At 45.8% G+C, this 13881-nt stretch overlaps 1 protein-coding gene across 3 annotated transcripts in view; it reads right to left on the bottom strand.

Annotated features, from left to right (window-relative positions):
* R3HDM4 (R3H domain containing 4) overlaps window positions 1–13881 on the bottom strand; it is a 487584-nt gene that overhangs the window by 306272 nt on the left and 167431 nt on the right. For all 3 annotated transcript variants that reach the window (XR_011303256.1, XM_069647594.1, XM_069647586.1), the window contains exon 4: window positions 6031–6154. Coding sequence is in view for 2 of the 3 variants with exons in the window: in XM_069647594.1 (XP_069503695.1) it covers window positions 6031–6154 (124 nt within the window). In the remaining variant the exon portion in view is untranslated. The remainder of the gene's footprint in view (window positions 1–6030; window positions 6155–13881) is intronic.

Genomic DNA, 13881 nt, shown 5'->3' with positions numbered 1-13881 from the left:
GCATCTGCCCCACTACACCCCTCGGGGAGCAGTAGTGGGGAAAATTCCATAACTGTGCTATGTTCTGTTTTCTAGCACTGGAACTAAGAAGCACCTAATCACCAAGGAGGACTCCTCGGGGACCGTAAAAAAAAAGAACCAAGAGCCCGGAGTGTCGCTCCACACTTCCAACCAGAACCAGCAAGAAGAGCGTGTCACATCCATCGCTGACGGGAGAAGCAACCGGATTTCTTCACATGGACCGAAGGAAAAAAATACCACCACGTGCTCAACTCCCCCACAACTGGACGTCACCCTGGAGTCGGGGCAGGGGTATATGTGGAATATTTGTATCCACGCCAATGCACCACACTGCACCCATTTGCCAAAGGGGAAAGAAAACGGCCAAAATGGAGGCGATAACCCACGTGCGCACTAAATCTGAAAAATTGCGCATGGTTCATAAACCACAAAAGAGCTGCACACCCTGCCACACAGGTAAAGTTGGTGTAAAAACAGGAATCACTGCCGTCACCTGTCATCTGTCACCTGAAACAAGGCCACAAAAGGGAAAAATCCGAAAACACCCTTAAAAATTCAGTCATTTTCCCCAGAGAATAATGGAAAGGAAAGTGGGCTGAAATCATGGATTCTCCAGGCAGTGAGAGGAATCCAGGACACCCTGCCTGGCAGCTGCTTAAGAAAATTAGCTGTCAAACCCAGTTTAAAAGGTTTCGGTTTCCTAATTAAAATTGCAAAATCCACCTATTTAAAGCCTGGTTGTGAAGGGCTTAATTCTTTTAAATGTCCAAATCCCTTATAAACTGTGCTTATATTTTATATGTGAAATGAAGACTAATTTAAAAAGGAACCCAGTCTGGAGCTAATCCACTATTTAATTCTGAGCTGACAGCCTGGCCTGAGTTGACATCTCATCTTGACACTTCCTTGAAAACAGGAAGCCTAATGGTACCCGCATAATAACAACAACGAGGCCGCATTAGACATTCATCTGTGGCTGAGCCCAGAACAATGTACAGGCTGAGCATGGACCTCTGCTGGGAAGGGCAGGAGCTTCCCCCTCCAGGAAGGGAACACACCCCCCTGATCAAAAGACTTGACAGCTGCTACCTGGGAAGCAGAGGTTACAAAGGAGAACTTTGATGTTAAATCCTTATGTTTGATTAAAGTTTAGAACGCTTTAGAACGCTTTAACTGAGCAACCTAAAGAGGGATAAATCTGAAAATTGGTAAACAATCTACTTCCAGGCTTGTGATTTGAAGACATTGAAACCTGTACCATTTAAGGAACCAAAGTTATGAAAATGTTCTCATTGTAGCAGAACGATTAATGTTGCAAACCTAAGAGTGTATGTACATGATCCACTGATCAGTGCCCAGAGATGAAGCAAATTAGAAATGATTAATCCAAACCGTTATGGTGAAAATTGATAAACATCTGTAGAATGAGAAAGACAGCTCGCACAAAGAGGGGGAGTGAACATGAATGTAGACAATCGGATATGAAATATATGTGTCTAATTTTATTATGGTACATAATGTTAGAAATGTACATTTGTGCAAACGTTATGTTTTGGTAAAAATCCATGTGGGAGTTACTAGATCCTATCCAAGAGGACAGCTCTGTTCAGATCGCCAACCAAAAAGCACATGCCTGCAGCCACTCACAGCCAGGGGTGGGGGGGTGTTTTTGAAAGTCTGCCCACACCATAAACTGGGGGGTGGCATTTGACAGAATAAATATACGAACTTGACAACACATAACACAGACTGCTTCCAGAACCCATCCAGATGTCCGCGCAGCACCTTGTTTCAGAAATCTTCATCTTGTAGCTGACTCCAGAATTCCTTAAAGATCCAGATTTCTTTGCAGAATCCAGACTTCGCATTGCTGAACTCTTGCTAGCTAAACCCCATTTCAAACATCCCAACCTTGAGGGGATATAATTCTGATTCAGCTTGGCTTGCTACCATTAAGTCTTGCCCGCTGAAACTTGCATACTGATCTACTGTGTCTAGTAACCAGAAGGGCCTTCCAAATCCAGTCTGAAGTGCAGTCCGAAATTGACCAGAACCTCACTCTGATCCGATCCCCCCAGAGGTACCCTGCTGCTGGTAGACCTGACCCCATCCAATGACCAGAGCGTGATGGTCCAATTTAATTATAAAGGACTAAGTATAATAGGAAGAACAGTGACCCATAGTATATCTGCATTGTATTATCCAAATCTCAACCCACCCCATCTTTAATTCAGAACCCTAGTACTGTTAGAATCCTTCTTGCACCGATTTTCCCATCTGTGTTACAAAACTATAACTCCTTAGTGATTTTGATTAAAGTAATTCCCAAACAGAACGGAAACTATAGTATCACACGTGAGGAGTTCTGATCGGCGGTGAATAACTGATTCCTGTGCGGCATTCTCTCTTTCATAGTCATTAATATAGTATAAGAAAACCTGTCATTTTTTAAAATCGAATTTCTGTTTTCATTTGCGCGCCTATTTTGCAAAAACGCCTCTCAATAAAACCTCCAACTTCTTCAATTTTAAAGATAGAAACGGAATTTCAACTCTCACTGATACCTTAGACTCTTAGCTGCATCCACAACTAAAAACCGCATTGCGGAACAGTGTATTTGACACGTTTTTCTCCAATATCACATGTATCGTGTCATTAGCCAAAAACATTTTTCTCTCTTGTTTGGGGAGGGAAGATTGCATCACACTCTAGTCATAGGGCCTCATTACGGGTCCGGCGGTAACAGAGGCAGTAAAACCCTCCTGGTTACCGCCGGACTCGTATAACCATTCGCCTCCGTGATTCTCGGAATTACCGGGGCATTACAACCCCGGTGATCCGGGAATTCCGGAGGCGGAATGGTGTAAATCCCCATTCCTACTGAGTCCGATGAATGCCACACAGGAATCAGTTATTCACCGCCACTCATAACTCCATGTGTGATACTCTAGTTTGTTCTGTTTGGGAATTACTTTAATCAAAATCACTAAGGAGTTATAGTTTTGTAACAGATGGGAAAATCAGCGCAGTCCGATAGGACTCAATGGGGATCATGGAAACACGGCACCATCTCGTGATGGTGCCGGTGTTTCCTCGTCCGCCTGCAGGTGGGCGGTGTTAAACCCGCCAGGTCAGACCTGGCGGGAACATCACCTCCCGCCTGCAGGAGTCGGGATCGGGCGGTCCGGAATCAACAGTGGCAGCGGGTTTACCGCCACTGTAATTTCCAGACTGCCCGACCTGTAATGAGGGCCAATGTCTTTCATTCCTGAATACCTGCTGATTACTCACATTTGTGTAGGATTGGTCATTTGTATCTCAGTACTTTGCAGGGGGAACATTAACCTAAACGCAATCTGAGCACAAAACAAAACTGTTCTTTTGCCTGTTTTCTATTCTGCTCATTATAAGTGAATTCAATTGCTTGACTTAAATTCTGAATTGTATTGTCACCGTTCGGTGATTGCTTATGTATTAAACTTAGGTGTGATGTGAATAATAAATACATATTTACCTTTACAAACGAGCCCGATTCCTGGTTCAGTGTGACCTGGGGGTATTTTGAGACGGGTGTGATATGAGTGGTATATCATTCAGAATACTGAACATAGACAAAAATAAATAAGGGTTTCAAGGCGTTTAAGGCGAGACCTGGGTGTGTGCCTGATTGAAATCCCTTGGTCATACAGTGAAAAGGCCAATGGAGACATATAGGTTGCTTCATGGTCTTATTCCAAAGAGGGGGGAATGCCCTTTAGTGTCCGGAAAAACCTCAGGCAAAACAGACAGTTCAACTACAGGGGACAAAAGGTACAGCAAGGTCCGTCGAGGCATGAGAGATCAGACTACAGTGGTTGCTCCCTCATCAGTACAATTGATTTAGTTGACAGGATCATCATCAAGGGGAGGTTAGGCACAAATGGCTGGGCAATAGGGGGTGGCTAGTGGGTGTTCTCCAGTGACTGCCTTTGATCTCTTAGGCAGGACCCTCCCTCTGGAACGGTCTCCCTACCCCACTCAGGCTCGAGTCAGATCTAATTAAGTTCTGGAAGCTTCACAAGATCCTCCTGTTCTCTTCTTCCTTCCCTCTCCACCTCCCCTGCCAATGTTCCACCCTGCCGCATTTTGACTGGCTGACTGATTCCCTCTGATTCATACAGGGCACCAGGCCCCCTTGTCCAATCTACCCCTGCACCATGGTCTACTCTGATCCCCACCCTCAAATGTGCACTGGCGGAGCCTGCACCTCTACTCAGCCCATCCAGCACGGTCCTCGCACTTAGCATGGGGACTTCATTCCCTGCACTCCCTGCATTCCCCTGGCACTTGTCCACCAGGCCTCCCCATAGCACTTGTCTAGCCAATGGGCCCTATTCCACCCCACCTCCCACTCCAGCAATTGCACCCTTTCCACTCCGATTTGCACTTCCTTTCCCTCTTTAGCATTAGCGCGATCTGCTCTGTCGGCAGCCCTCCTCCTCGCCAAAGTTACGGTTACTGCACTTGCACAATCCAAATGAGAAGGTCTACTAGGTCCATTTTTTGTTATTCTTCATCTCTGTTCCCGCCCCTCCCCTTTTGTCTTGTTGGGCCTTGAAACACCATTTGCTGTATAGGCACATTATAAATACCAAATAAATAAAATAAATGATGCCATTGGGTGCCTCAATAGTAGTGATGTGGTAAGAAGGTTCCTTATGAATGAATGAGAAGAAAGGGTTGTAAACAAGCACTTGGCGTGCCGCATGGAATGCGCGGACAACCTCACAACTTAATGTCTCGTGGAGTTTCCCCCATGGATGGAGGAAAAAACAGATTAACCTATTTTATTTATGAATCTAAAAACAGCCCCAGGACAGGAGCATACCAGCCATAATCCTGATGAATGACCATGACCACCTGAAGATCCTTGCCTCTTCTCCACTGGAGGTCTATCGTCAGGGCCTATCTTTAGTTCCTCATCAGGGAGAGGCAGCTGGAGCAGGAGTGCTCAAAGTCACTAGTCTCAGCAAGATGGGAGATGCTTTCCTCAAAATCTGACTGGCCGACTTCAGGCTTTTGAGAGGGCTGCTGTGGGTAATAAATACACTCCTTAAGACAGTCTATGAGGAGCATATTCTTTTTCCCAAAAATATAAAAATCCTTGGAAATGCAGTTTTTTTAACTGAAGTCAGCCAGCTCTCCCTTCTCCCACGACACTCTAAATGTGAATGAAGGGCCCAGCAAAAGATTAGTGCAGGAAAAAACCAACAGATGTGACAGCACCCAAGGCACGTACAGTTATCAAAAGAACAATTTTCCTTTGAATAAAATATCTGGCACAGATGTGGAGCCTGAATAATCTAATCCAGTTGTGCAGGTATGAAAAAGGCAGGGACAATGGAGAGGAATACCATGCAAAAAACAATCTGAAATGGCTTTCTTGGGTGGCTTGGTCTAGGGAAAATGGGACTGAACAAAATGGATAGGCTACTGGTTAAAAGGTCAATTATTACTGTTCTGTCATGTTATGTTATTGTCCTCTGTCCCGTTAAAATTGTGAGTTATTCAAAACATTAATGTATGAAAGCGCAAATGCTGCAGAAATGCCCCATCTAGCTTCATATAATCTGCATTTTATTATGGCGAGGCTATGTGGAAGCCAATACACTACTTTTTTTAAATAGAGAAACAACCACAGTTCTTGTAAGGAAAGAAGACAAAATGGCAAAAATGTTAATGTATTTTACAAACCTTTAGGAAGACAAATCATTTCAGGAAGACATTTCATCATATAAAAAGGAGAGGTTAAGGCTGTTTGAAGTAGGGAGTGCAATTTAACACACAACAGGAAAACTATTCTTCATGCACCTTTGTATCAGTGTTTTCGAAAAGCATGCCAATCAATTTGTGTCAGCCAAGCTAAATAAACCAACAGGTATAGAACGTTTTGCAGCACCACAGATGACCTGCTAGATCCAAATAATGCCTCCAACAGCCAACATCAACATACCCCATGGAAGTAAATACCTTTCCTTTTGTCTTCATTTTTGGCAGCAAACTTTCCTGTTGGCTTCCTTCTGGCCTCTTCCTCCAGAAACCGAAGGACTCGCTCCTGCTCCTCACCTGAACGGTTCATGAAATCATTCCAGATCTGATAGAAGACAGAAGAAGGCTTACATTTATAATACATTGAAGATGGCATGTACACTGCTTTATTAATGTTATTGAAAACCAAACTTTAATAAACCCACCCAATGCTGATGAATAAAAACAATTCCGCTCTAAAGAAATCCACATATCTCCTACTGTGCCTCGGAGAACGGACCCTGATGCATGATGTAACTAGTATATTTATGTTGCAAGAGGAGGCCGATTTTTTTAGAGCATTATGGTGAATTTATCAACATGTCATCAGGTGAAATTCAGGGTTTATGCCTTAAAGTACTTCCCTTGTGAGTTCCCAGCAACACTCTCCACAATTAGATGGGAGTAGCTTCTTACCTGTAACTCCATTTCTCCAGTGTTGGTATCTTTCAAGGATTCACATACTGTGAATGTTTCCCGTCAGGCTGGGAAAACCGCGGTAACCTTAACGTAGCATTTTACTATGGAAAACATCGACAGAGTGTCCTATCGACGTCTTTTTTGGGTGCTTTAGGCTGTACCAATAGGACGTCTAGTATAAATAGCCACACCCCTGCTGCTTCTCTTCAGATTTTAACCTGCCAAAGTAGAGGAAAACCAAACCAAGGGTTGCGTCCAGGGGTGGTTGGCGGTCGGATGCGAATCCATGAAAGATACCAACGCTGAAGAAATGGAGTTACAGGTAAGAAACTACTCCTTTCTCCAGCATTGGATCTTTCATGGATTCACATGCTTTGAATGGATTACATAGCAGTATGACAACCTGATGGTGCATAATAGGCAACCAAAACCCCACGACTCCAGATCACAGTAAGCAACATAACGAAATAATCCCACAATAGGCATAAGAAACACACACCATTAGAACAAACCAAACCCCGGAAGCTGCAGGGCTTACCTTATTGGAACAGGAGTTGGAGGACTGCATGTCCCACCTGCACATCTTCCACATGTTGTTGCTCCAGACAGTAGTGTCTGGTGAAGGTATTCGGCACCGCCCAAGACGCTGCTTGGCAAGTGTCACTGAGTGGTATGCCAGCCCACAGCGCCGCTGACAATGCCATGGACCTTATTGAATGGACCTTAGGAGTGGTCCGCAAAGGCTTGCCAGCCTTCCCGTGGCAAAAGGAAATTGTAGGAGACCCAATGGGAACGTCCTTGCTTAGAAATAGACTGCCCCCTTTTTGGAGTGGCCAAACAACACAAACAGCTGCCTTGACTTCCTGAAGACATGAGTCCGGTCGAGATAAAACTTCAACGCCCTCTTAACTTCCAAGGAATGCAGTATATGGGAACATTATAGTTCATATATTCACATTTCTTTTTATAGTTCTGTGCAACAGTCTATTTCATTGTTCAATGAAGATTTTATCTTTCATAACATTGTTCTATTTGGGCATTTGACTGTGCCAGCCATTCTCCATTGCTTTGTGAGGGCGCGGGCGAGTGGTTGGGAGGGAGAGCATGCACACCAGAATTGGACTCCCGTTACCTCAGGGTGACCTTATGTCCATGCTGACCACACAATCTGATGGGTTTCCAGGGAACTTGTGGGCGCAAAAAGAACCATTGCTATTTTTGTAGGCATAAAAATGGACACAGACTAAGGCTACACAGTAGAGGGGCGCACAAGCACGGAATGGTCCATACTGCGAAAGATAGGGACTCAAAGGGAGTATGATGAAAAACTAAAGAATGCAGTGGGCAGAAAAATGTGAATTTGCAACATTAGAAAAAGTCAGTCAAGCAGTAATAAAAAAGTTGCAAGAATGAAATATGAGCACAAGGTCAAAAAACAAAGTAACCAGGCCCCGAGTCAGACAGATAAGCCGGTGTGAGACAACATTCCTGGGAGTAAGATGGAGCATAACCATCGGAAAATGGGGGTGGGTAACCAAAGCAACGAAGAGTGTCGCTCCAAGTGTCAGTTACTAGATGACTCCATGCCACCAGGCAGATGAAGAACAATGGTCTGGAGGATTGCCCAGTGCAATCCCAGAGGTTAAGATTCATTCTAATCCTTCCAGCCATTGCCTCTTTTGTTTTGCTATAGTCACCCCGAATGGGACGGATATGCACAGAAGTGGGTCCTGTGCCTGCTGGGCATAGTGACCCAAGCTACTCCTCACTGATGAGGGCCAAGCAGGATGAAACATGTCTGGGCATGCTTGTGGTCTCGTGCAAAAGGGATGTGACCAAGCATTTCGGGCAGGACTGGCACTTTTGGGGTGGGAACAAGACTGAGTTGCATATGGTCTTTCCCCTTTTGGAATGGCTTGGCAGTTCTGGAGGGTTGCCCAGAGCAATGGTCGAGGTTAAGATTAATTCTAAACTTTCCAGCCATCACCTGTTTTGTTTTTCTCATGCCACCAGGGACATGATTTATTTCATTACTGGTCTTTGCTTTGACAAACCATTTTAATGGATCTACGTGATCACTGCGACGGCCGAAAATGCTGACGCCAGTTACGGCGCGGCACAGTGATATCGATCACTGTGCCGGCTTCCCCTGGCCTGCATTACACGCCCCAATCCCCCCCAACCCACTACCGTTAGGGCAGCACACTTCTGAATGTGCCGCCCGCACTCTGCGATCCCTGCGGTGTCAGCTCCTCCCACTAACGTGGGTTGGAGCTGAAGCCACAGGATGCATATCTTTTTTCTTACATGTCCCCCGCTTTCCGAAATGGTAAGCGGGGGACACCCCCACAACCCCCTACCCCCGTTACTGCACCCAAGTAGAGCGGAGGACACCCCCACAACCCCAGCTCTGCTTGAGCGCAGTCAATGTCGCCCTCACTTTGTGCGCCTCCAAAGTCATTGAAATAACAGCACATAGCTCCCAGAATGCTTTAAGCAGTTTATGGGAACATTATAGTTAATATAGTACAGGGGCTACGGTAGCAGCCCTGTTTGCAGAAAAAGTAATTGGCCCCCTCTGAATGATATTGCGATGTTTGGTGCAGTTTTGTCCGGGGGGGTGCTGCTGACTACCCTCTATACCTGCAGCATCAGTTCCAACCCCTTAACATGGGTCAGAGCTGGCGCTGCAGGGTTCTTTTTTTATTTTTTACTTTTTTTCTCCAACTTTCTTGTCCCCCGCTCTCCTTCTAATGCAAGCGACGGACAACCCCGAGTCCCATTACCCCCACAACCACCCCTCCCCAAGTCTGTGCAATTGGGCAGGGGATGGGATTTTTGAACTGCGCAAAGGCGCAGTATTGGAAGTGTCGCTGTAATCGTGGCAACATTATGGAGCGATACCGGTAAATCCAACAGGCAACCAGATGGAGCAGCAGAAAGGAATCTCCAGCGGAACCGCAGGTTCTTGTGAATCTGATAATGCCATCACTCCTTTTCTGGAGGAAGCCTCTTCCCATGTGGCCAGGGGATGGCAGCCATTACCTTATTCTGACCCTGGAGGAGGATTCCATTAGATGCAATGCAGTATTCCACCCGTTTTACTAATAAAGACCCTTTAACATCCAAGTTCTTGAAGGCTTGATGTCATACAACCATTTCCCATTATGAAAATCAGAAACCCCTTCCCTTTTATCACTCTAACCAAAACTTCATGTGTAGCTCCAACATTCACAATCCACAGAAAACATCTGTTTTTGCCATTTCAGTATGTGAAGTTTTAACATACATTTGGAAATCAAATTACATCTATGGATTGCAGGTCCCATAAACTCAGGAACTGAGATGAAGAAGAGGGAAGAGTTCATGCAGATGAAGTAACATCCAAACACCAACGTGTGGACTAGTTGTTCTATTCACATACTGGAAATACTGGGATGAGGAGGAGGAATGGAGCTATGAAGATCACTAGAACACGGAAGCCCACACCGTGCTCTAGTTGTTGAAAGGAGATACGCAATGCCGGGACATTTAAATTCCCCACAGCTGAGGCAGGAGAGAGAGAGAGAGAGACACAGACACCAGACACGTGCAGGCGGCTCGCGTCGGAGGAAGCTCGGCGAGAACTTGGCGGCATGCAAAGTCGGGTGAAGGAGCAGGCAGACCGCTACCTGATGCTAAGCGGTTGCCGGATTCCCAGCGAGGAAGGAACGGAAGAGTCGGTGCTCTGCTTAGCTGGGCTGAGAGCATGAGACTGCCCTTCAACCGCGGTGACCAGACGGAGAGCTGAGAAGAGGCAAATTGTTCTCCCGATCTACCCCTTTTTATAGTTGTATTCTTGCCCATAGTCCTAACGCTTCAGGGCCACCTTTCTGTTAAATATATGTGACAGCCTTGGCAGGAGAGTATACCAGGCAAATCCAAGTCCATGAAGTAAATTGCAATAACAAGAGAAGGAGTTCGCCTCTTGGCCTATAAAGAACTTGGTTATTTTTTGTTGAACTAATGTTTGTGATGGAAAGAAACCTGGGGACGGGAGACATCCCCTGGAACTGTGAACACTATCCATTTCGAACATTTTCTTTTGGAACTTTGAATATTTGTGTGCTTTCAAGGCCAACCCAATACCCTTAGCACCTTAGACTTCGTTACTTTAAGAATGTGAGGGGTATAACAGGATTTCAGACACAGGATATTCTGCTTTAGACATCTAGACAGAACAGAACCTTAGTTTTTGGTACAGGTAGGGACATTTCCAACCCCTTTCATTTTGAATAAAGGTTTATAACAATCACTAGGAGACCTTTGTGTCCCAGTCTCATTCCTGGTTCATCACAGTCTTCAGAGAAAAAGCAGACACCAACTAGGCGGCAGGGCAAAGTGGACCTGAGCAGGTAACAGACAGGAGCCAGCAAGGGGAAGAAATGAGGGCAAGGACAAGGGAGGCAAGAGAACAGAAGGAGGAAAGCCAGGGTCAGCAAGGCTAGCTAGGCAGAAGCCTAAAAAGGAACAAGAAAAAAGGCAGCAGTCAGGAGCAGAGGGAACCGACTTGTGGAGCATAGACGCACACCTGGCAATCCTACAAGGCGGTTTGTATGGCTTGCAGGTTCCCGCGACGTGGTTGTGCATACTCGGCAATTGAGGACATCTGGCTGGTGATTGGGGGGGGGGAAACGCTGGTAGGGGGCTGGTGCACCATCCAGACATGGTAAAACAGACATGGAGGACACAGTGTTCCACAGCATCGCCAACAGCACACAGCTGCTGAGTCCATATGTGTCAGTGTCTCCTCGCCCCACGATGCAGACGCCAATGGGCATATAGGCGCCAGCTACCTGCAGGCAAAGGGGCCGAGAGCAGCATGCCTTACAGTATGCCAAATCCCAGGGGGCGTAGGCTTCCAAGGGAACCATGAGTGGTAAACACCTGAATCAACTGGTGAGTTTGTAGATGGGAAGCAGGTTCCAAGGAACGGTCAAAGGAACCATAACTCTTCCCATCAATGAGATGGTAAAGGTACCCCCAGCGACACAAAAAAATCACAAATGGACTGGATCTCAAATTTCGGCTGACCACAGACTAGGAGTGCAGAAGGACTGGGAGGCGAGCGACTATAATGAGCCGGATCATAGGGCTTGATATTATATGAGAAGTCATTTATAATGCGCCTGTACACAAGTGTTTCTTGGTCAGAAATTCTTGTGTGGCTTTTTGCCCTCTATGACCTCCCACAAACTAATTGTGGTATTCAGCCAGAGCTTGAGTTCACTTTTCAATTGCAGATAGATATAAACATCCCCTAGTTCCGAAAGACGAGAAAAACCAGGGTCAATCGGGGTTTACTGCTGGATGGAACACAAATCTTACAATGACAAACGAGCAAAATGGTGGGCTGAAATGACAGGGTCTAAGTTGTCCTCCATGTTGTCTGTGTTCTCCAGGTATCGGGACAAAGCACCAGCACAAGGTTTTAGTGGCAGGGATGTAGGTTAAATGGAAGTAAAACTGGGTGAAAAGAAACGCCCACCTGGCCCTGCATTGCAAATGCGTCTGGACTTGCATTGCAATGGACACATTGTAAGTTAAGGTGATCTGTGCATACTTCTACCCGAAAAGCTCCCATAAAAAGATGATATCCCCATTCTGTAAAGGCTTCCTTGATGGCCAATAGTTCCTTCTCAATTATGGCATAATTAAGTTAGCAAGGAGTCACCTTGCGTGAGTAGTGTGCAATCGGGTGTTTAGTATGCATGGCTTTGTCTTCCTGCAATAGCACTGCCCCCATGGCCATATTGGAAGCGTGCATTTACAATATAACCTGTTTGCCATCGTCAGGGTGGCATTACTGGAACCTTGGTAATCAATGCTTTAAACTATTGGAAATGTCTTCAGCTCAGCAATAGGCGTGCATGGGGCTTATCGGTCTTGTCAAATAAGCTGATGGGTGAGAAAAACCAGGTATGAGCAGACGATAGAAATTGGCAAAAACAAAAAATAGGTGTAAGGCTTTCACCGATTGGGGTGTATTGCAATAAAAGATGGCTTGTATATTTTGTGGATCGATGTGTAAGCCATCTCTTTCAATGACGTAACCCAGGAACTCAGTTTGGTGAAAAAGGAATTTTTTCCAAGTTTGGCATAGAGCTGATTATCCGCCAGTCTGGTTAACACGGTTTGGACGTGTTCAATGTCTTTGTTCAGAGATGGTGAAAAGATGAAAATATTGTCTAGATAAACCCAGACCGATAAAGGCAAGAGATCTGCGAAGAGGTGATCCATAAAGCGTTGGAAGACTGCGGGAGCATTGCTCAGACCAAAGGGCAATACCCAATATTCGTAATGCCCAAGGGGTGTTTTAAACGCTGCCTTCCATTCATCACCAGGTCTTAGTCGTACCAAATGAGAAGCCTCCTGCAGATCTAGCTTAGCATACATCATTGCCGTTCAGAGTGATTCCATAATATCCCGGATAAGAGGTAGCGGATATCAGTCTTTCTTGGTTATGTCATTGAGATCTCAAATCAAATGTCAAAGTGCCCTTCCTTTTGGGCAAGTAGGAATAAGGGTGCACCAACTAGCCGACAGGGCAAACTGAGCTTGAGTAGGCAACAGAGAGGGGCCAGGAAGAGGAATAAATGAAGGGAAGGAAGGGGGAGGCAAGAGATGAGAAGGGGAAAAGGCAGGGGTGACAATGCAGGCTATCCCGAAATCCAAATAGTAACAAGAAAAAAGGCAGACAGGCCTCCTCTTGATTTTGGGTTTCTAAGGGTTCATAGCAGGTCCCCCTGGAACTTTGGGTTTCTAGGAATTCACAACAGGTTCCTCCTGGACCTTTGTTTTCAGGATTCACAGCAGGTCCCTCTTGCACATTGGGTTATTCTGTATTTCTTTCAACCCCAATTCTGGCAGCTGATGTTCTCTTGTCCTCTTGTCACTGGCCTTCGTTCTTTCTTAGGGGGTTGCTGGTGGCAAACCTTCACAATCCCCCCCTCACAATCCCCTCTCCCGCCTGACCCCCCCCGGTCCCCTCCCCCAAAAACTTGCAAGGGGCTGTGGTGCCCTTCTAGCCAGCCATTGTCCTGCAGAGCTTGCAGGGCTGGCATCTCTCCACCTCTTCACCCAGCCATTCTAAGGCTTACAATGTCATACTGCAGACAGCAGTTCTTCCAGTATCAAGCATCTCCACTTGACAGAGCATCCACGGGTATGTCTGCTTTCACCATATCCAAGATATTGAATGAACTTTAACATCCGCTTTTATACCCTGGAGGCTGAGGGGTATTTAGTAGGGGTATTTAGTAAGGTGACCGATGAGTTACTTCTGAATTGTATTTGCATCCTTCCCTGAGATTGGCTATTCTTTTCAGAAGGCTT

The sequence above is a fragment of the Ambystoma mexicanum genome, chromosome 1p (assembly GCF_040938575.1).
Source record: "Ambystoma mexicanum isolate Mex_15411 chromosome 1p, UKY_AmexF1_1, whole genome shotgun sequence".
Classification (NCBI taxonomy): domain Eukaryota; kingdom Metazoa; phylum Chordata; class Amphibia; order Caudata; family Ambystomatidae; genus Ambystoma; species Ambystoma mexicanum.
This window is presented reverse-complemented; position numbering and strand designations above follow the sequence as displayed.